The sequence below is a fragment of the Drosophila erecta genome, unplaced genomic scaffold, assembly GCF_003286155.1.
Source record: "Drosophila erecta strain 14021-0224.00,06,07 unplaced genomic scaffold, DereRS2 tig00000021-arrow-pilon, whole genome shotgun sequence".
Classification (NCBI taxonomy): domain Eukaryota; kingdom Metazoa; phylum Arthropoda; class Insecta; order Diptera; family Drosophilidae; genus Drosophila; species Drosophila erecta.
In genome coordinates, this window is record NW_020825198.1 from 22451130 (window position 1) to 22474131 (window position 23002).

Consider the following 23002-nt stretch of genomic DNA (forward strand, 5'->3'; position numbering starts at 1 on the left):
CGACGTGGTCATCTGCCTCTCACCTAGTTTGTTGTTGGGTTCACTGTTGTTGGGTTTTTTCTCGACTTCAAAATTTAAAGCAGACTGTCACCCGAAAAAATTATACTCCATTTAATTTTCCAGTTCAGTTCTTGTCTGGTCCCGGAACGGTCGTTTCCCGGCCAGTCACTCGCCCTACATCTCCCTTCACCCGGGAGTCTATCTGCATCCCGGAGCCGGTGTTTGGTGTCTAGTTGGACTGGTCCAGGCTTGTCGCAGGGGTTTACGGTTTTGAGTTTGGGTTCAGGTTTCTGAGTTGACGTTATGCATTGAAACTAATTAAATCGCAGCGCCGCTGTTCTGCCTCGCCTCCAATTGTACGAGGAAAGTGTCCTTTCTCTGGTCCTGCACTGTTATCAACCGAACACCAAGCCAACGGGAAAAGCGGGACTTAAGCCCTTTAATTAGTTGGCCCTGAATACGGAGCAGGCCGGTCGGTCGGCCAGTAATTCGCAATCACTGACTTATGGGCCATGAATTGCCTGCTTAAAGAGCAATGCCTGGGAATTGATTTAGTGTGCTTAAACTAAAAACCCACTGCCAGTGGGCTTGAAACTCTCCAGACCGACTGGAAATGCACACAAATTTCTGACATGGAAATCATTTAAAATGCAGAAAATATATTGAAAATTCAGTCAGGCACTCTGGAGTCTACACTAAACAAACTAAACAATGTCCTGTCCTGACAAAGGGTGTTCGGTGCCCTGGGGAAGGGGAAAGTTGTCGTATCTATAGAAATTATGCAGGCAAATTTATTATGGCACAGAATTTAAATGAGTTGAAATCGTTGTCATTGTTTTATTTATACAAAACGGGCACTTTGTTGTTGTCAGTCTCTCTCGATGTTGTTGCAATAATGAAAGTTACTCAATCGGAATATTTCAACTTATGTGCTTAACAATCTCGTAACAGCCACACACCCGCACGCAAGGACAATGAAAAGTGAGCATTTGACAATGCAGCCCGCCTCCCCCGCCTCCCCCGCCCGACTGCAGTCCTGTAGCTGTGTACCCATGGGAATCGCCAATTTATTTGTCACTCTCACTCGACCCTGGGGGCACTCCCCTCTATCTGTCCCATGTCCATGTCCTGCGTCTCCCAGTCCATTAGTCCGGAGTTGGCATCCTTTGTTGACTTCATTCAGTTTTGCGGTACATTTGATTTGTATTTCGCTCCGCTTCCCTCGCTTTGTTTCTTCATTGGCATTTTGTGCTTTCCTGATTTTCCCCGCAGACATGGAGGGCCAAAATCGATTTCCTCCGTCCCCCGGTATCCTTTACTTTTCCCCTTCGAATTGTCATCATTATGTCATTGGTGTGTGAGAAATACGTGCGAAAGGGGCAAAGACGGCGACAATTCGGGTTAAGCCTTGCATTAATTGGTCAGGATGGGGTGGCTCTGTGCTGCTGGTCTGCAGATGACTGGAAAATCGGGGAAATCCGAAGATGCTAATGCGTTGGAGAGTAATCTCTTCAGGCTTAATTTCCACATAAGTCGCACGCGAAGACAATCGAAAGTGTCGCCGGAGAACTCTATTAAAAATCTTTTAGAGCTCTTAAGTGTGAGGAAAATGATAAAGAGAGGTGGCTGCCGGTAGACAGACAATGCCCCTGACTGAAGGACCTCCAGCGGCAGCACTCGGTGCACCGGGAGCAGCAGCCTGGGCAACAACACGGAACACTGCTGTGGATGAAGATATTTATTTTAGGGATAAAAGGAATTCAGTAGGGCTTAAAAGTGCGGATGAGTGCCACTTCACGAGCAGCGCAAGGAGCGACTAAGGAGACAGGCAAGACGAGCAGGACACACACGAGCGACAATGACAAGGACCAAGATGGCACAATGGGTCCGCCGAGGAGCGGGAGGAGCTCAGGGAAAAGTGGGAACGTGGGAAAGAGCGTGCGAAAAGCGCTCAAGAAAACACCGAAGAGTTGAAAATGACGTTAAAGTAAACAAGATGAAAATTAAAAGCCCCGAGGACAACAAAGAGAAAAGCCGGAAAACAAAAGCCATCTGCAGCGCGGGCAGGGGCAGAGGCTCGCGGCCTGGTGTCGGGATTTGATTTAAAAATGGAGTGGCATTTAAATAAAAATCTTGTTGCATATTTACAGGCGCGCAACCAATCACGAGCAAGAAGGCCGAAAGCAATTTGAGTGCAGCTTAATTGTCACTCGAAACGGTTGGGCGACCTCTCGGCCCTCTCGGCTTTTGACCCCCTCGGCTACCCTTTCTTTCATTTTTCAGCGCCCGTTTTGCTCGGCTTTTGTGTGCTCTCTTTGAATAATTTAAAAGTGCCAAAAAGTATGCAAATGTTTGTCCGTTACTCGCCACGCTGACCCACGCCCAGACCCACGGCAGTTGACCCGCTCCAGAAAGCCCATCCGGCTCAGTTGAAAGCCACGTCTCCGCACCTGTTCCCAGCGAAAGTCCTGAGTTGTCCTTTTCCAGGGCTTCTCTGTTCAGAATGCTGCGCCTAACATAGTGGCTCCTTGAACACAGCGCAGATTGCACGGCCGTGCTGAACGAGGACTGCAATCTGGACACGGAATCAGCCTACTCCTAGATCCGGTCGCTAAGGCACAAGCTTTATATCGCCGATTTTCCGTAATGCCCTACATGTGACATGCCAAACTAGGATATTTTAATGCAATCCAGCTCTTTGCCAGGCCGAAGGAGCGGCGCCCGTTCCCTGCAGCGTTCGCCATGACACATTTGAATGCAAATTTATGCAAAACGTGTCAATGTGCTAACAACAAAAACAAACGGGTGCCGCTCTAACGTGTGACTAAAGCTGAAAAAGTGCAGGGAAATCATCGCAGTATGATCCAAATCCGCATCAGGCCGACTGACTGACTGAGTGACTGAGTGACTGACTGAGTGACTGACTGACTGACTGACTGACTGACGTACGTGGCAAGTCAACAAGGGGCGAAGCTATGTGCCAGTTCCTGGTCCTCGGCGATTTTTCCGCTCGTGCCTGATTGACGTGACCACCGCTCGCTGCGCGCTCTAATCCGTTAATAGAAACATTAACGAGGCATTTTCCGAAAATTATTTCGGGCACGCGATGCGACCAGCCCAACCCTTGCCCGCTCATCCAGCTCAGACCGCTGCAGCTCATGGAGCTCATGGAAGCCAACTCGAGCCGCTCTTCAGGACGTCAGTCAAGTTCAAAGTGCAGTGGCTGGTACAGTGCCTGCTGGCAGGTCGGCTAATGGGAAGCCTTTTCGCCTCGCTTTAATTTCCCGTCGATCGTTAACCCTTCGGCCGTGGGTGGGTGGGTCTTCGTTTCGAGCGGAGGGTTGGGGGGTGGGGGGTTCCGGCTCCCTCGCAACTGTGGCAATCAGTGCACGTCATGGACTGGTGGTTGCTTCCAGTTCAAGCAGCCCGAAATAATTGCATTGTAATGTGCAAAGTGTCTGCCACCCAGCAGAACGCCCGCCCCACCCCCCTGCAGTGTTTGCATGTCGGGCTGTTGTAATTTTTGCACGTTCATCTGCGCCAGTGTGTTGTGTTTGCTGGATGTGCACTGCGCACACTTCAAGCAGCCACTGTGTGTGTGTGTGTGTGTGCATGTGTCTATGTGTCGGTAATTTCCAATCTCACTTTGCAATCGCTTTACAACATTTTGCTTTTATTTTATGCCAAAAGCGCTGCTAGCAACTTTTGATAGACCCACCCTTCTTTTATGGCTCCCGCTCCGCTCCCATTTCATTGCAGCTTACTATTTATGTGTCTGCTGCAATTATAACGGAAACTAGTTGAGTGCCACAGTGGGACCCTTCGCCCGACAAAGCTCGGTTAACTATCTGCGAGGGAACACGGCTGCATCCACGGTGCCGGCTTCGTTCTGGCCATCGCCTTCACCCGTAGCAGTGCAACTTACTGCTAATTAGTTTTAGATCGATGACCAACGACGTGCGGAATTTTTAGAGCCACGTTCGTGCTCAAGGGCGGGCAGTTGGCCATTAAACTGGCCGGGAGCAGGCGTCTTAGGGCTCGCTACTGCCATTGCAGTAGCGCCAGTATCCCAAGACACTTAACCAGTTTTTAAGGTCAAAAATGGCGGCATAATGAGGGCGTATCGAGGAGTGGGTTACCAACGAACGGATCATAGCTCTCAAGGATCTCGTGCTGCAAACTGTGCTGATGCTGTAGAAACAGAAAAACGTTACTTTTTTTTTGCAGCGCTCTAAACAGATCACCCCCACCAAGGAGGCTCAACAGAAGGCAACCGAGGGATCTCATTTCCCGATCTCATTTGACTAGGATCAGCAGAAGCTGACCCTTATCATAAATTATTTGCTATCTGTGATTGTTTTGTTATTGTTAAAATTTTGTTAAACTGATAAAGCTGACTAGACTATAGTTAGCCGCGCGCCCAAATGGGCTGAATCAATAGAGAAGGACAGAAAGGGGTTCCCAGATTTCCACGTACATAAAGCTTAAAAAAAAAAAAAAAAAAAAAAAAAATATATGAATGCTTTACATTATTCTTTCGGCATTGACAAAGCAGCTTGTTTTGGGTATTGTAAGTAGGGGCACACATTTACATTTTTAAAAAAGAAGTAGGAACTTGGCATAAGGAGAACCTTTGCCTATTTTTGTGTTCCTTAATTTCTATACACTTGCAAGGCCAATGAATCGAAACGTCGCAGACTACTGACGAACTTCTCGAGCTCAGCGGGCTTTGTGCCTCTTTTATGGCCATGTCGTGGTGTTTGGGCTCGCCTTTTGTTCGCCGCGCCGCACCACTAAAATGTAATAAAATAAAGTGTCGGGGATTTTCGGTTTCCGCTTGGATTCCCTGATTGCAGGAGCAGACAGGTAGCCGTATCTCCTGCTCGGAAAGGGCGGCGCCGAGGCCTCGGGCGCGTCAATGGTGTGAAGTATGCAAAAAGGGAAACTAGAGCGGAGCTAGCAAAAATCGATTGAACAAAAATTCCACGAATCAGGATTGCATTGCGTGTGGTTCCGAGGGGCGGCAATCCCATCTGGAGCGAGGCTGGTGTACAGTAAGTGCTCGTCCATTCCCGTGAACGAGTCCTGCTCGCTTGTGTTTTATAGATTTGCTTTTATTGTGCGGTATTTATTGCGGTATTCGCCGCAGACTTTTTTCCGCGCAGTTCATGTTGGCCAAGTTGGCGGGGGCATGGGACCGATGGTGGAGACATAAGCCTCTTAAATTGGTTAGCCTTTTCTGGCCCAATTTTTCTATTTCGTTTTCATTTTGTGCCGAGTTTTGGATTTGGTCGGCTGTAAAACTTTGACCCGCTCTGGTTGTAAAAATTGTTAATTAAGTTAAGTTTGAAATGTTGTTTTACGGCGCCCCTTTTATGGGTGTGCGATATAATTTAATTCCCGACTGGATTTGCCTCTAAAATGCCCACACACTGTGAATGGTAAATCGAAATTGGGCTGTTTGCCGATCTCTTTTCGTTCGACTGGGCACGAATAAAACGCTCCTTGAGTCGCCCGGATTCTTCCACCCAGCCAACACAAAGAAGATCTCATTGTTAGTTTTGGCAACATCATTAGGGACCTTCCCGACCCCCAGCTCAGCACCGACCATGTGTGCTTACCTCAGCTCGCTCCCTCGTTTTGTTTGCTTGCTGCTCCGCCCATCGCAGGCGCAAATCCTGCAAATGGCGCATTGTGTTGCTTATCTTGCGGAGAAAGCAGCGAAAGCGGAGAAAGCAGGCACCGCACCGCGGAGAAGTGCTTACATTTGCGCAAATGCAGCACAACAAACACAAGCAAACAAGGACAAACACTGGGAGCCGAGGAAGACGTTAGCTCTGTTATTTAAATAAATCGTTGCATACTTTGTGGCGCGCCTGTGTGGGTGCGGAGTGGGGTGGGTCATGGTGGGTCACGGTGGGTTACGGAAGCGGGGTGGCTCCGAAGTGGATACGGAGTGAAACTTTAAATCTCATTTGAATTATTATGGCGGAAAAAACCACTCGACAGTTGCGATGTTCGCTCTTTGTCTGCATTCTGTTGCATACTTTATAGCGTTTTAAGTGCTGCGACGATTTGCAAATGCAGCAGAATGTGTAGTTGCTGCCACCGGGCTGTCGCTTGTTGGCTGTCAGTCGCAAAGCGCCCAGTTAAATGCAACTATGCAACACTCACTCTGCATTTCCTTCTGCTCCTGACCCAATTTCGCTTGCCGCGTGACAGTAATTACAAAAGCGACTGACAACGGCCAAAAGAGCGATCGTTTCGAATATGAGAGGCATCGGGATTACATTTCACCATTCAGCGGTAAGCCGAGCTCGAAACATGCTAATTATCACCGGGGAAGTGCTGGTCGGAATTTCGAGGGGCTCCGGGTTCCCAGCGCTGCGGAAGGTTATCACAATAATATTAAATGATAAATTATTAAAAATATGCCCAGTGCCCAGAAAGAAAATGCAAAGGCATGTGCCCGTAGTTCGCTTATAGAACTTACCGTAACTTGCAGAAATCCGTGTTGATTTCCATTAATTTCCACACGCCATTAGCTGCTCCTGCTATTTGCTATTTCGCGCTATTTCAGTGCGAACCTCAAGCGGTCGCGGTCAGCTAACCGACAACTCTTAAGCTGCCAGCAACCACAGCTACCGCTATCCCCGCCCCTCACCTCCTGCCCTCAGCAGGGTGCAAGTCAGGATGCCACTTGATCATTAACAGTGTGGCACGGAGTGCGGAGGCGCAGGAGCTCGAGGGATGTCAAACGCGGTAGCTGCAATGTTTAACAGCTTCGAGCAGTTGCAAGCGTAAATCAAATGCCACATTTCGCACTCCGAAAGCCCCGCCACGCTTATATTCTTTGTAATTTTTAACCACTTGCAACTTGTGTGGGTTGCACGGGCAGAAAGACATTCTGCACGCAAAAAGAGGTGTGTAGCATAGCTTCATACACTGCAAAGAATGAGCTCCTACACTATCTTTCATCGAAATATTTCTATACTATAATTATTGTGTTTTTTCAGTGTAGAAGAGAATGCGTGGCCAAGGCCCCTGCGACGCGCCACGCCCACATAGCTGGCGGTCGAAGAAAGGGCGCATGGCCGTGCAGGGGAGGTGGCAGCTCCCCGCTGGAAGGAGGAGCGGGGGAGCGGGGAGCTGCAGAAGTTGGCTGCCAACTGTTGGATGGTGCTGCTGCACAAGCACACACAATTTTGATTTATTATTTTGATTCCTGTTACTTTACTACCTGCCAGGATGCAGCCGGAGCTGCCACGGCGCCTCCTTGCAGCACATCATTTTGCAGCGCTCGGTAGTCGTCGAAGCTTTTCTTTATTTTCATTCACACGGTCTCTGGTTTTATTGCTCCAATTACTCCATGTACTACTCGTTTTCAGCCCCCCATTTCTTCCCAATCAATGGGTGGCAGTCGGGAAGATTTAATCTTTTGCTCTCCGCCATCCGTTGGCTGTTTTAATTTATTGCGCTTGCAGAGCTTTTGAAGGCTTCTGCGGCAACACACTACAAATCCAATCCGATAAATAGTTTGTGCCAGACATTTATTCAAGAATCAGGGGATACATTAAATGTCCTCTGCAAGCTCTTAAGAATTGAAAAGCACATCTCGATGAAAACCGTACCACTACAACGTGATACCAATTAAGCACTAACAATCACATGCTGAAAAGCCGAAGCCCTTTCCACTGGAAAAGCCATTTTGTGCCGGCGTCCAGAGGGTCGACACCTGTTCTTGCACAGCTCCTGCCTCGGAGACGGCGTATGCAAAACGCTTAACTGCACATAAAATATACAAAACTAACTTAGTTCGCGGATATCGCAGGGCATAACTCATGGCCACCCCACTCCAGCTTGTTTTCCGGCGAATCCTTTGCAGCGTGTGCCACTTGCCATTTGTAACCGGCTGCACAAAAACAAAACTAGTGATAATAAAAGAGCGAGAGGAGCACTGATTCCTAACAAGCTTGGCAGTGGTCGTTGCCAGAGTTGGTCCTGCAACGGCGTGGGGCTTAAGCACTGGCTTAACCGGAGGATTGGGTTGGGAAATGGAGCGCGGAAGAGGATCTTTAACCTGAATGAAGATTGAATAATTCGCTGCCATTCAGATCTTGCTGCGAATCCGTATCGAATTTGATCTGCGGACACAGCTTAGATACTCTAAGCATTAGCATACCAAAGATGTGTATTTTTAAATCCCGCTCGCAACTCACTCCGCTAATGCCAACTGCTGAGTGGATGCAACAAAGCGAGTGCACTCCGCGCTGAGTGCATGGAGAAAAGGGACCCTACTCTGTGGCGGGGGGTCGTGTGGCGGGTGGTGGTGCTGGTGCTGGTGCCCAGGGTGGCGCAGCTGTGGCGGGTTATGTATAAATTCATAAAGAGACCCACGGCAGCGAGAACGAGAAGGGAAAGCGACGAGAACGACGACTGCAACTGCGGCAACATGTTGTAATTGCGTATTTTATAGATATGCGCGGTCCTTTCGAGAGAAGAAAGGAGTGGGCGGCTGTTGTATCTTCCATTCGCTCTGTTTGCTTTTGTTTGGTGCGGAAATGGCAGCCGGTGTGCAGCGAAATATGGCAGTGAGAGCAACAACATCACGCATACGCCATGTTGCGCCATTTGAAGTTGTTGGCGTATACGTAATTTTTATTTTACAAGCAAACAAAAACGAAAAAACGAAAACGCGAAAACGCGAATACAGAAAACATTCAGCGCTGAAAAATGCATTCAGAGCCCAGGCAGCAACAAAAATGGCACACAGAGCACAGAGAAATTTTAATTGCTCCAAAAGCGACGACATCGGACGACGGGCCAAAACACATGTGCATGTGGACTGGTGGAGATCGGGGTCTACCAAAAACTAAATTTGTGTCCGTTATGGGGAACGTTCCTTTTTATGACTTTTAATTCAATCAAAGTTGAATGGACTTACGAAAGGATAACATCAATGATAATTTTTGTATGCTGTTTGTTTATCCAGACTCGTGTTTTGAGCGAAAATTGTGGATAAAACTCTGCTGGCTGGGTAGTTGTGAGGTCTTCAAACATTGAAAGTATGAAACATAATCACCTTCATTCCCTCATTCAGGTGCCATTTTCCCATGTGCCATTCACTTTATTTTTCCGGCACACTTTTGCAACCGTTTTTATACTACACTTTTTAATCGGCGCGAATTTGTGTACAGGTGAATGTGAAAGCCCGCTCCAAAAATAAAGGAACTCACAAAAAGTCGCACGCAAATGCGCACTTACCTTTTGCCTGCCCTACCCTTTTTATATCCTGTTTTGGATTGCTTTGTTGTGTGCATTATCAGCCATGTGTGAAAATCAGGACATGCGCGTGGGAGGAACGGCTTTGTTTGGCGCCGTTGGAAACTAATGATGATATAACAGGCTCGACGCTGGGAGCTCTCTTTTTACTTTCCCTTACTTTTAATGTGATATTCATCGCCGCCAACATTTAGTGTGCAGTGCCAGTTGAGTGTGAATGTTTGGATAAGCATTCTGAATTTGTTCCTTATCGGATTTGGCCCATACTGCTACGATTTAAACGCTAAGTTGACGTACTCACAGCTGTCTTTCAAAGAAATTTCAAATTAAAAAGACGATGTAAATGATGCATGATGTAATTATTTCATTGCTTTTGGCTATCGTGACGGCTTCGCAGCAATCCTTTACCTTGGAAATCGGATCCATGCAACTTTACTGCCCACTGATACCATACTCGTACGCCCATCTCGAGCTGCTTTGCAAAGGAGTCTATAGCGCTGACCTGTATTTGAAATACAAGGACGGGCTCACTTCAGTAGATGCGCCTTACAAGATCTTCTACTACAACCAGGATGGGTATTATGTCCTCTTCGTGAGCTTGAACGACTCTCCAGTGCAAAGGTGTAACAGCACGATCCAGCTGGACGATGAGCTCCACTTCTTTTGTGGAGTCAGTAGATCGCCCTTGATAGTGTTGGGCAGCCAATTCTTCTGCCACAAGGACCTAATGAGCTACGTGGATGACTTGTTGTACGCGTGCACCAAGCCAGGGGATCTGCGCTTTTTCAATGTTGAGTGGAAGGGAGTGGCCACAATCCATTATGCTGCCAAATCGGAGTCGAAGAACGGGTCTGCTTCGGGAATCCTTGGTTTTGAAACCTGGCTTGTCTGCCTAGTCTTGCTTCAAATATTTAAGCTGCTGTCATTCAATAGGTTCGAAATTCACGTAAGCTACCAGTTTGAAGCAAAATGCGGCTGTGCTCCATGTTCGTGCTCCTCTACATAGTTCCTAAGCTGGAGAGTGCCAAGGGCGGCTGCGACTCTACGGAAGTGCTGGGAATGGAAGGATCCCCAGCTCCACTGACCACGCAATCTTCTATCTGCCAAGGACGCCAGAATAAGGAGCTGTTTCGCGCACTGTTCAAAATTTGCCCCAAGTGAATTTGTGCCCATATCTGTCAATAAAATTTAAGAAAACCATTTCCTTTAAAACAATAAAGTTAATGACTCCGCTTAAAGTCTTTCCCAACCAGCTGGCCGCAAGTGTTGAGCTTTGTGGGAGCGCCACAGGCCAATATGGCGGCAGTCCATATAAGCACATAAATTATGCCAACGCCAATGACAATGACGACAATGAAATGTGATGCTCCCCATCCTGCCAACCTCCTTGCTCCTCCGAATCTCCGGCTGTGTGCGTAAAATGGCAGTTAGCTGAGCCTCTGTGTGCGGCTGTCCATGCCTGCGCCTGCATCTGGCTGCCATTGTTTGGATGTCTAAAATTTCATGCCACAACAGCAACTACAGCAACTACAATGGACTCCTAGTCGGCGAGGACCCGCCCATTTTGTTTACCCGAGTAAAATAAGCAGCTTCGTGATAATGCATGCAATCACGGGGCAAACGAGGGGCAGGATGGAGGAGCCGGAGATGAAGCCCGGCACTAAGCGAAAATGTTACTATTCGGAACCATTTTATTGACATAGTAAAATACCAAAATATCGCGATAGGAGAAGGGGGACTATGGGCACAAGAAGGGAGACGGCCGCAGGGCGTTTAACGCGAGGTCCAGCCACACTAGTCCTTCTGATATTGCTCTTCATGTAGGCGATCGCCACCGAAATGGGGGGCGATCCTTTCGAGCACGGCTTCTTGGCACACGCGTTGTACAGGTCTAAGGTGTAGTGGAACGGATAGTTGAGGCAGTGCATCTGCTCGACCTCCGTGTTCGGCTCTATGAAGTTGCGCCCGTCGCAGTAGAACTTGCCGTTGTGCATGACCACCGTGTAGCAGGAGAAGAGCGGCGAGTCGTAGAAGGAGATGAGCAGGTAGGACGGCTCGTGGGTGTCGGGCCGCTTCCAGATGGCGTACGGGGTCCCGATGGCCGGGATGCGGTCCTTGTGCTGCAGCCGAATCTCCTCCACATAGCTGCTGTGGCACACGTACTGCAGGATGTAGCCCTCGAGGAAGGTGCAGTTCTGGTCCTTGCATGCTGCCGGCGCTGGTCCCAGGATGAGCAGGAGCAGCAGGAGCAGCAGGAGGGGCAGGAAGGGCACAGGCCGGAACAGCGGGCGCGGCGGATGGTGTTTGGGCTGGGGCGGCGGTAAAGTCGTAGTCGAAGGCGGTGGACTGCGGGCCGGGCGCAGGGCTTGCCGATGATGCTGTGGTTGCTTTGTATACTGCGGAGGACGGAGCGACGGACGGTCGATCCACTTGTTATTCAAACTTCGTGCGCTTGAGAGGCGCACTGGCATTGCTTATAGGCAAATGATTCTTTGATCATTTTCGAAAAATTTGATGGGAATTTCCAGGAGAATAAAAACGGTTCCGATCAATTGTCCCCCGCCTGACATAAGATTCTCTAGTTGCCCCCGGCCCTGCGTTTGGCATCGACATTCTCAGGGAATGCTGACGCCCAGGATCCCGGGCCAAGTCCTGGCTGCCCGAGAGGGAACATCCCGATTGGGCACCCGCCGCGCATACAGAATGGCGACGCGACCAAACTTCGTGGCCGGCGAAAGGCCGCAGTGCTTCATCAGATCCCGCACGTAGGAGAAGGAGAAGTCGAAGCAGTGGATGCCCTCGGGTCGAATGTGGATGCCAGGCTCCTCGGAGTCCGCGCAATGGAGGCAGTTGAGGCTCAGGCTAACGTTCAGGCACGGCGAAATGGGCGACTCATAAAAGGAGATCAGCAACTCCAAACTGGGCCGTCGTCTCCACCACAGCCAGTAGGGCATGTCGGCCCTGAGCCAAACGTCTCGGTAGTTCAGCTTCAGGTCGGTGCTGTACTTGGCCTTGCAGGCCAGGCTAAATGGAATTTCGTTTTCTAGCATGAAGTGGCAGGAGTGGAAGGAGGCCTCGGAGGAGGCCAGAAGTAGTGCGATCGGGAGCAGCCACAGTTTGAATGTCATGGCTTTGTGGATAGGTGTACATAGGGTATGGAATGTAGAAGTATAGACTAATAAATCATGGCTGATACTTTGAAAACGACGCTTCTTCATGTTACATTTGGATTTACAATTTAGATTTAATGTGAAAAGCATCGCTCTTGGGCACAAAACCTCCATGTTAGTAAATGATCAGCGCACACATGGCCAGCACAAGTTTTCCGAGCAGACTTGGAGTACTTGCGACATTCTTTATCAAATCGGGACCCTTTACCCTAAGCGAGCCGTAGTGAAGGATCGGCTTCTTGGTAAGGACACTGGCCTCACTCATGTCTTGGCCCAGACAGTGCCTCCGCAGCTCATTCGTATAGCGCAGCCCGAAGGAAAAGCAGTGAAGGGTAGATGGTATCGTAAGCAGAAGATCGGTTCTATTTTTTCCTTTGGCGGCTAAAAAGTATTGGGCAAGATCCAAGGTGCCTTTCTGCAGACTGATGGCATCATAGTTTCGAAAAATCTTGGTGTAAAACGATACAAGGAGAGCGGTTTCGTCCTCCACGGACTGCCAAACGCTGTAGGGAGTGTTGGGCGGAGCTCGGTTGTCCCGGAACATTGTATACATATCCTTCGGGACATATCCCTTGCACACGAGCCTGTAGACCACGTTGGAGGCGTAGGAGCAATTCCCAGAGCTGTGCAATGCACGAATTTGAAACAAGTGCGCCAGAAATAGGATCGACACTCCAAAAAAGGTCAAGTATAAGCTCATTATAAAGAATTTATTGAAGCCTCATTACGGGCTTCCAAGTTTAAACACAACTGACATTATCCTCACGGCTTTAGGGATCCGTGTCGGGTGTCGCAGCCGCCGGCAGTTCCTAGATTTGTTAAGAGTTAACATGCCAATTAATTTAACTCTGCGGCACCTCAGCTGTGCGATAATATTTCTTATTATTATTATAATAATTATTCTAGTGTCTTTGGTATTACTATTTAGTATTTATGGTTTCTTGCGTCGGAAGCGTTGCCGACCATATAAAGTATATATATTCTTGATCAGGTTTAATAGCCGAGTCATTCTGACCGTCCGTCCTTCTTTCCGTCCGTCTGTCCGTTCGTCTGTCCGTTCGTCTGTCCGTCCGTCCGACTGTCCGTCCGTCTGTCCGTTCGTCTGTCCGTTCGTCTGTCCGTCTGTCCGTCCGTCTGTCCGTCCGTCTGTCCGTCCGTCCGTCTGTCCGTCCTTCTGTCTGTCCGTCTGTCCGTCCGTCCGTATGAACGCCGAGATCTCGTGAACTATAAAAGCTAAAAAGTTAAAGAGCAATGCAGATTCCACGCCCAATCTGACGCCCACAAGCCGCAAAAAACCGTCAAGACTACACTTTTGAACAATTTTTAATTTTTTTTTATATAAATATTTTATGCCAGAAAAATGTGGAAATTACTCGCATATCTACTAGCTGAGTATCGGGTAACTCGACTATACCGTTCTATTTCGTTTTAATTTCGATTCCTACTCGCAGTCATGCACTATTAACAAACTTTTACAGAAAGTTTCAATTTACTTTTGCAGCCAAAGATGATAAACATGTTTCAATTCAATGGAATTAATTAAAAATTCTCCCCTGAGTTCACGCATATTTAAGCAATACATACTTCCAGCAAATACGCTGAAATCGGGGAGATTTCGTAAGCCCGGCAATTTCAGCAAATTGAAAACTATGCTATTGGTACTCTTATAATAACTCATCAAATTCATTGTTTGCTAAGCAAGTACTGTATTTGCTTTACATAATACACATAAAATGTTTAAATAAGTTTTATATTGTAGATAGTTCTATACCACATCGACTCCAGAGCTCGTCGCTATTTATACAACTCATTGTTTTACTCCGGTCATTCAATCTCTTGCTTGAGCAGTCACTGCAGTCACTAGGTTCCAGGGAAGTCGGAGGAGGACATCGAATGTGAGAAAAAATTCGACAAAGTGATTTACATGTCTGTCTGAGCGTCCATTGAAAGGGCTGCATCAATTTGGGGGCCCAGAGGAGAAGAGACTGGAACGAATTTACTTTCAATTTCGCCTCAATGACAATTTCTCGGATTTAACTGCGTTTCCTGGGAGTTCTCGGACTGCGACTGGGCCAAGTCGTCCCTGTTTCTTCGTTGCCTGCCTTTATTAAATTACAATAATGATACACAATGGGGTGTGTATTTGGTCTGCGAGGCTGACAGAACATGTAAGATGCGCCTGAGAATCGAAGCGACAGCTCAGTGTGTGGCGCAGGTGTATTGTGTGGCCGATATAAAGGCCAAAGAAAAGAACCGAATTATGTCGGGAAAATGCCAAAACAGGCAGTGAATGAAAATCACGAGCAGAACCCCTTCTGGCACAGATATTCAAAGCTAAAATTACAATCCCATCTTCCATTCGAAAGAATGGCATTGCGCACTGATGTCCTTGCAACGCCCCAAACCTGCACATTATCCACCGAGCTTCTTGTGCTCTTTTCATTGTAATTTTTATACATATCACATGATTTACAGCTGACGATGCCTTCGGCACTTCGTTCGTGGTGACATCTGTGGCTTTCTCCTTCGATTATCCTGCTGCTGACACATTGACAATGCAAAGAGGATCCAATAACGCTGCTGCAAATTTTTTGCACTAATGGGGCATTGACAAACCACAGATGCGAACTTCTCGGTCAAAGCTAACAACATCAACTTGGCAAGAAGTAATTAAGGAAAGTAAGGGCCGGGCACCACGAGAATTACACATTTTTATAATGAATCGAAATAAAGAAAATAGGAAAATATGATGTCCTGCCGTAAAAAACCTGAACCAGGAAATAATTCCATTAGCAATATAAATAAACAAAGCCCAACTAAATGATTGAACAGGTACAGTCTCAGACCTTCGCCATGTCACGAACAGAATCAAACGGCGAGTCCTAAACCGTCTTCGCGTGCATAAGGCGAATGCAAACACACCTAAATACGGACAAGGACCCCTCCTCCTTCACTCATTTCTGCGGAATCTCCAAGGATGTCACTCGACTGCGGCCGGCTGAATACATATTACATGAGCCCCCAAGTGGAGCGCACACATATTGACCCATTTCGATGCTGCCGGGTCAGACAGGTCGCCACCCTCTACACAGGCCATCCCAATCCCAGCCACCTGGGCCAGAAGCTTTCGAGTAGTTTTGGTTAATAAAGTCAAATGCCACCAAAATCAGAAGGAGAGCGCCACTTACGACTAATGGCATCACGGCATCACGGCATCGGTGGCAAGATGCCACATCCTGACACATGTATGCTGCCTGCCACCAGCAAACACACCACCAACAACAGAAACAAAGGCCCTTGGATATCCGTCAGTAACCTAGGGGCTCTGGCGAGCTGAGACGAAATTGGGTATTTTTAATTGTATTAACATCGCTTAGCAGCAGTACAGTGGGCAAAAGTGTAAGCAAAGTGTAATCAGGTTTAGTTGAAGTTTGAACTAAGAAATTTGTATATGTCCCTAAATGAGTTAACATTTTTATATTGTAAAAAGTTGTCAAAACTTTTTTGTTGTTACGAACAGGTTCGGTTTATTTATATATTTATTGTTGATCAGGATCATGTATGTAAGTGCGCATGGTCGAGATCTCAAGAACTATTAGACCTGGAGGGTTTTGACTCAAAATGCCGAGTCTAGTATCAGCGATGCAGTAAACAATTAGAATATTAAAAATCTAAAAATATTAATATAAACTTCAAAAGCACGTAGTATCATCTCGTGGGCAATCTGATGAAATAGATTGCTAGACTGCTTGCTAAAGCATTTGATTTCTGCTTGCTACAGTACTTTTTTTTGGATATTGCATATCTTCATCACTCTTCCACTTCCTTTAGCTGACTAACAGGTATCTAATAGTCGCGCCACTGCGATTATTGCAATTACTCTTGTTTTATTTTGTGGGATCAAACGTTTCTTATAGTCCCTTGGTTCCGAATTAGATCTCTGAAAACGGAAATAGGGTAGACCCAACAAAAACACCTCTTAACGAGGTAAAAGAAGATAGAATGCTATAGTTGAGTTCCCCGACTATCAGATACCCGTTACTCAGCTAGTGGAGCTGCAAACTAAAAATTTCTTCATTTTCTGGAATATCGGTAGAAGTTGAGTAAAAGACAAATTAAACATTTTTTAAAAAGTTTGGCCGTGACAGTTTTGGGCGGTTTGTGTGTGGAAGATTGGCCGTGGTAACATCATTTTATAGTTTCTGAGATCGAACAACCGGTATAACAAGTGACGATCGCACATGATGTTGTTTCAAAGACAGTATTTTCTAATGAAATGAAAGCTGCAACGCTACTCATGATGCTTTGTTAAACTAGTTAACAGCTTCTAGGTTGTAAACGAAAAAAAGGCTTTAAAAGGCTTTGAAAGTTGGAATGACCGGTGCACTTTGGCCCACTGTTAGTCAGCGATTCTAGGCCTACCCCTGGTCATCGCGATTGGCGCCGTTTTGTGGAGCACTTAAGTGCTTACCGAGGCCTCCAGGTATTCAATATTGGGCTATGTGATTTAGCTCCCAGCCTAATTGCCGCTTTTAGTTGGAGATGGTAAGTGGTAAATAGTATGAGCTTGTAATTATAATATCAAAACGAATTTCTATTACACGTATACACGTATGTATATTAATTTGTCTCAATTTCTCTAATCTAAAATTTTGGTTCTACAAGCTGATATATTTATTTGATCGCAAAAAATTAAAGGACACTGCCCCATTCGACGCTAGAAATGCTCTGCTCCCACATGGGACTGCCAGGCAGCGCCTTGAAAAGTCCAAAAGCAGTGCAAGAGACCTCACGTGCTCCCCAACTGAGGAGTCAACAAAAGTCAGCCGAGGAAGTGGGGACCAGCACAAACGACAACGAATTACTCGCTGTCAGAGAAGGACAACGGAGCAGCAGTCGCAGGACTTGGGTGTGGGAGATTCCGAGGACTGTGCAGGGGATTGCGTGTCTGGCAAGTCGGCGACCGAAAATCAAAAGAAAATTAATATTAAGAAATTGCACGAAATGAGTAAATGAAGCGTGGACGCCTAATGGACTGGCGTCTGAGCTGCAGCGGGCCAGGAAGGGCGACTGATTGCCACCTTGGAGAAATATGTATCAAAAATTCCACGAAAACTAATCAATGTCAAGCGTCCGTCGATTGTTCCTCGCCGACGTCCCAGATAGATAAATCCGGGGTCCTAGGCGATTCCACGCGTGGTTAGCTGAAATAAAAAAATAATTTGCTTTTGTCCCGAGTAATTTATTGGCTGTCATAAAGTTGACGGGGCGTGTCGCAAGGAGTGTCATCGGAAGGGCGGTCCTCCAAGGACTTGCGATTTCCACCCGTTATCTGTTCATTTGAGCTCCCGCTTAACCCTACTTGTATTTATGTTTCATTTAAATTGCTGTCGCCCTGCTCGCCGCCTGAATCTGTGGTCTTGGGGACTTAAAACTTTAGTAATTGCACATTTTCCGCTCAATAAGTCAAGCTGAAGTGGCCGGCATCATAATTCCTGCAATAATAGACTAAGCTTCCAGCCCGGACATGGGAACTTCTCCGGTTCAGTGTACAGAAAATCAATATGCGCAAAGCAAGGCTCAGCTAATGAGCGAGTTCGGCAAAAAATGGACAGGTCTGGGCTAATGGCTTCTCCTTTAGTCTATTATACTCCCATAGCAACATCTGTGATCGAAGGCATAATGTAGAGTATTAGCAAATAAACTCGAAAGAATTCATACACCGCCGTCAATGTGCATCGCTGACATTGAGTTGATTCCCTCATCAACTCGCGCGCTCTTTTGGCCAGATGACAGCTGTCATATTGACATTTCTACTTAACGTCCTTGCTCGCTGCTCAATTTTTAATCGGGTTTCCAAGCCGCTTCCGCAGGAGCCGCGTCCAAAGAGGAAGCGGCAAACTCATTATTTTTATTAATATGATTTTCGCTGCACTTCACTTCGCTCCACGTCGCTGCAATTTGTGCATTTTGTAATTTTAATTTTCATATTTAAGGGCATTGCCTGGGCTGCTGATGCTGATGCGATGCGGCTGACAGTGCGCGCCAGTGTCAATGCATCTCATTGTTCCCTCCAATGAACATCATTTATTTGCAATTATTTGTTTTAAGCCTTCATGGCCGGGTGGGAAAGGAGGAGGGGGGAAGGGGGAGCTGCATCCTGGATGTCTGCCAGGCTCCCTTGTGGGTACATTACTTTAAGCCCTTCGGAAGCGAGTTGAGCAGCTCAAACAACGAGACCTCTCATTCGCGAGGCACCCGAGTTCCCGATATCGCATTGCGATGAAAATGCGTTTTTAATTGCTGTCAGAAAGGGGCGCGATGCCAACTGGGTGTTGAATTATGTCAAACAAGTTGTCAACCGACCACACACCGACCTCATTGACACCCCTTACGGATTTCGTTTAAATCGTTCTTTATTCTCTCGCCCCGCGGTGTTATTGTAAGTTAATACTGCGGGAGGGCGATCTCTCTGGGAAAAGTGTACAAAATCATGTCCTGGACCTGCAACGCTGCTTACGGATTTTCCCATTTCCCGCATTCCCGTCTGCCACGTACACTATGAAACAATTCCGGGCCAGGTGAAAAAGTCACCCGGAGGCAATTGTCAGCCACAACACTTGGGAGTCTGAAGACTGCGAGTGTCTGCCCAGCAGTAACCTTTCCCCGAAGTTGACAAGAGCTCCTGCTCCTGACCCAAGCGCCTGGCACCTCAGCACCTGCTGAGCAGTGGCTAAATGCTGACTGCTAGCTGCTAACTGGTAACTGGTAACTGGTAACTGGTAACTGCTAACTGAATAACTGACAGGCTTCCAGGCCAAGCAGAGCTGCCAACAGAGATGTCAAACGCAGAATGAAATTCTGAATTTTAGTTTTACTCTGTGACAGAAAGAAAAGTCCTCTTAAAGGGAATCAATTTGACCACTGGCCAGGATGCCGCCTGGCGGATGCGTAATTTATGTAAACTCCCACTGCAATGAATAAGAATTTGCTTCAAGAACTCCCCAATTCCCAGCCCTGAAGCTCCCAGGACTCTAATCCGGCGGGCTTGGCTCCAGCTTATTGAGCTGCAATCGAGGAGCACCAGCAGAAATTGAATAAAAATCGAGGGCCAAAGGAGCGAAAATATGGCAGCAAAGGTCGGAGTCGCCGTCTGGTCTGATCCGACCAAAACAGGACTGAGGCTGAATGGAGGACAAGGAAGCATGACAGCAAAAGTTTCGTGCAGTTCCTTGGCTATGTCATTGGCCTGTCTGCAAATCTTGCCGTTGTGGTTTGCAGTCAACGTAGAAAATTGACTTGATAAAAAGTTTACTATTTTACTACATTCCTTCTGCTCCTCGGCTGCGTTTAGTTTGCCATCCCGGGCCCGTTGGCTTCGCAAGTTGTCAGACGCTCTTTTGATTCCCATCTACACGCCTTATGAATTATAATAAAATATGCAGTCTCGCTTTCAGTCTCTAAGAGGCCTAATGTCGGCCACGGCAAATCGAAGCTTTGGAAGCTGAACACGAGGATATACTCGCCGTCTAGACTGTCACTCGACTCCTTGCTAAAACCCTTTGAAGCAATATTAAGTTATGCAAATGTGTTTACAGGTCCCCTTTCTTGGGACCCGAAAGTCCAGCAAAGAGGCAATAAACGTTAAGTCTCCTCTTGATAATACAAGGATGCGCAGCAATCTGGCAAATACTATACAAATTTCTTAAATAAAATAATATGAATTTTAACTGGATGGATCTGGAACTAAGCATATGTTCTTTTTATAACCGTCACTTCGTTGAAACAGGTAGAAGGAAGCGTTTCCGACTATATAAAGTATATGTATTCTTTATCACGATCAAAATCCGAGTCGATCTGCCCATGTCCGTCAGGCCGTCTGTTTGTTCGTCCGTATCAACGTTGAGATCTCAAGAACTATAGAAGCTGAAGTTGAGATTAGGCATGCAGACAAGTTGCAGCAAGTTTGTTAAATGATGTTGCCACGCCGACTGTAACACCCACAAAACACCCAAAAACTGTCACGCTCACACTTTTGAAGAATATTTAAATTATTTTTCATTTTATTATTTATGTTTACAGATTCTATCAATATTCCAGAAAATGTTGAAACTTCTCGTTCGTACTTCCACTAGCTCAGTAACGGGTATCTGATAGTCGGGCTGTAACTCGACTGTAGCATTCTCTCTTGTTGTATATAAATAGAGGATATTATCATATGAAACTTTATAGGAGACTTCAGACAATAACAGCTCTTTAGAGGTTTAACCGGACAGAATAAAATAATACCCATAGACTAGCTATATGATAAAATTTAAACAGGATACCCTCGACTATCAGATACCTGTTACTCAGGTGAATCCTAGGTGAGAAATTTGATTTGTAATGCAGTTATATGTGTAACATTTTTAGATTAAAAATGTCGCCTGTAGCGACTAGTTTGCAGAGTTCAGCCGGAAAGCTGACTATACCGACTATACTATACCTACTACTACGAAAGCACAGAACGGTGCTGCCACCTGGAAAATGAATCGATATTTTTAAGAGCTGGTAGCAGAGTTTCTTTGGAAAGTTCATGTCGATCGACATTTGTTAAGAATTTCCACAATGAATTCTGTTGGTATTTTTACGATTCCATTTCCGTTCTTCTTATTTTGACCGGTACTGAAGCCAGTCGTCTGCTACTCTAGTTGCAAAAAGAATAAGTTAGAAATTTTTGAAAAATAATATGGCATCCAGAAAAATCCAGCAATCTTGTTATTGATGTTAAATAATTGCAATCTTGTTATTGATGTTAAATAATTGATTGCGTAAGTTAAAAATCAATCGAACAGTAACACTTTCTTACTTAGAAAGCGTAAGATCATCATTTGATGATTGTTGATGATTGATTAATGGTGAATGATATGATCATTTTTTGATCATCTTTAAAATATACTTGTATATGATGTCGATTTTAAATTAAACGCCATCAGTAATAATTAAATGGATACATTAGTCCTTTAAATATGTATTTATTATGTATATACACTTCGTTTACTTTCGTTCCAATAACTGTTAAAGTTTTTAAGCAGTTCCCCCGTCGTCAAGTTGCCCCTTTCCTGGGAGGGCTTGGGCCACGAACTGACGTTTTGAATTGCCTGCTAGTGCCGCCTGCTGTCAGGCTGAAGGGTTCCAGGACTCGGGCCGTAAAGGACTCCGGGACTCGACGCTCGTTGCTGGCCCTACCTACGCTGCACTTCATTTTGCAACTTTCGAGTGTTGCATGCATGCTGCTCTGCTGGTGTGTGCGTGTTTACAAAATAGTTTTGTACTTACTTCTACTTGAACTTTTCAGTTGGCTTTCTTCTGCTCCAATGTCCCCCGCACCACCTTTTTTTCAGCCAGAGCGGCACAACAATTTTGCCGCAACTTTTTTGCCTGCATTGTTTTTGACTGCAACGCTCCGGCCGGCCTGCTACTGCTTTTACTTTGCGTAGTTGCTCTCTGCAGCTGTCTTCCTCGCTCCCCACACTTTCTCCGCCCAGCGCTTTCTCTGCCAGTGAAGCCTGTAATTTATTTCTTGTTTTGATTGAAATATTGCTTTACAAGCAAAAAGACACAAGCCGGCACAGCCAGGATGAAGAACGCAGGGCGCAGGTCGAAGGAGGTTCCAGGCTTAGCACATCTGTACGCAATATAGGCTGGTGCGGAGGAGATGGGAGGGGGTGTCAGCCTGTCTGCCAAACGCATACACTTCATTAGACGCCGGAATACACTGGGAGAAATGCGGCATGGCCGACGGCGGGCGGAATTAGCTGCAGGCCACTCGGATTTCTGCCAGTGCATTTGGGCCAACTAAAAAGTTATTCGTTTCCCAGCACAAGGACTTGTCTACTGTGTTTTCCCTGGATCAGCTTGTCTCTCCGTGTTTGTGTTTTCTTGGGTGTGTGGGCTTCGCAAACAGGCATATTTCAATCAAAATTACATATTGAATTCTCACAGCAACCAACCGAAAAGCTCCGACCAAGAGCAAACTTCAGCCTCAGGAGCTGTTTTTGTTTTCGACCTCGTTGTTGCTGTTTGATAGTTTGCAAGTTTAGAAAATGTGCAATTAACTACAGGAAATTAGGGTTTTCAGTTAAATTTTCGTCTGTTTTGGTCGTTGCCATGGTCGTTGAAAAAATATTTCGGCTGTCGGTTCTGAGTGGATTGGTACCTGTTCAAGGGCCTTTCCTGTGAAAGTGTTATATCGCCAAGCTGATTTATGTGTTCCCCCGCTCGCAACCCCCAATAACACTCACCCAAATAGCTCCAGACATAAGCTGAAGCCTTCGCACGACAATGCAAAATTAATTCCGAGTGCTTGTCATTTTAATACGTCTTCAAATCCCAACGATTTCCAACGGCTTTTGTGTAGCAGATAATGTAAGCGAGGGCAGAGCGAACGATGCCAGCTATCCTTGCAGCAGAAGTCAAATTGAATCAACAATATTAGCAACAAAAGACCAAGACGAGCTCAGCTCCATTCACCGTCCCGCCAGAGCTTGGATGGCGATGAAACCCTTGCA

General features: G+C 46.5%; 4 protein-coding genes across 4 annotated transcripts; 1 reads left to right on the forward strand and 3 right to left on the reverse strand.

Annotated features, from left to right (window-relative positions):
• The first annotated feature begins 9557 nt into the window (after positions 1-9557).
• Positions 9558-10394, forward strand: LOC26526592. Its single transcript, XM_015158820.2, has one exon. The coding sequence runs from the start codon at positions 9626-9628 to the stop codon at positions 10286-10288; it is 663 nt and encodes a 220-aa protein (XP_015014306.2). The 5' UTR covers positions 9558-9625; the 3' UTR covers positions 10289-10394.
• Positions 10395-10963: 569 nt separating this feature from the next.
• LOC26526381 lies at positions 10964-11849 on the reverse strand. Its single transcript, XM_015158781.2, has one exon. The coding sequence runs from the start codon at positions 11751-11753 to the stop codon at positions 10974-10976; it is 780 nt and encodes a 259-aa protein (XP_015014267.1). The 5' UTR covers positions 11754-11849; the 3' UTR covers positions 10964-10973.
• Positions 11850-11872: 23 nt separating this feature from the next.
• LOC26526819 lies at positions 11873-12410 on the reverse strand. Its single transcript, XM_015158861.2, has one exon. The coding sequence runs from the start codon at positions 12408-12410 to the stop codon at positions 11898-11900; it is 513 nt and encodes a 170-aa protein (XP_015014347.1). The 3' UTR covers positions 11873-11897.
• An 82-nt stretch (positions 12411-12492) lies between these two features.
• Positions 12493-13202, reverse strand: LOC6544198. The gene has a single exon (XM_015157439.2). The coding sequence runs from the start codon at positions 13150-13152 to the stop codon at positions 12568-12570; it is 585 nt and encodes a 194-aa protein (XP_015012925.1). The 5' UTR covers positions 13153-13202; the 3' UTR covers positions 12493-12567.
• Positions 13203-23002: the final 9800 nt, after the last annotated feature.

Coding starts and splice junctions, on each gene's coding strand:
- LOC26526592 (XM_015158820.2), top strand. CDS start 9,626: ATGATGCATGATGTAATTATTTCATTGCTTTTGGCTATCGTGACGGCT.
- LOC26526381 (XM_015158781.2), bottom strand. CDS start 11,753: ATGCCAGTGCGCCTCTCAAGCGCACGAAGTTTGAATAACAAGTGGATC.
- LOC26526819 (XM_015158861.2), bottom strand. CDS start 12,410: ATGACATTCAAACTGTGGCTGCTCCCGATCGCACTACTTCTGGCCTCC.
- LOC6544198 (XM_015157439.2), bottom strand. CDS start 13,152: ATGAGCTTATACTTGACCTTTTTTGGAGTGTCGATCCTATTTCTGGCG.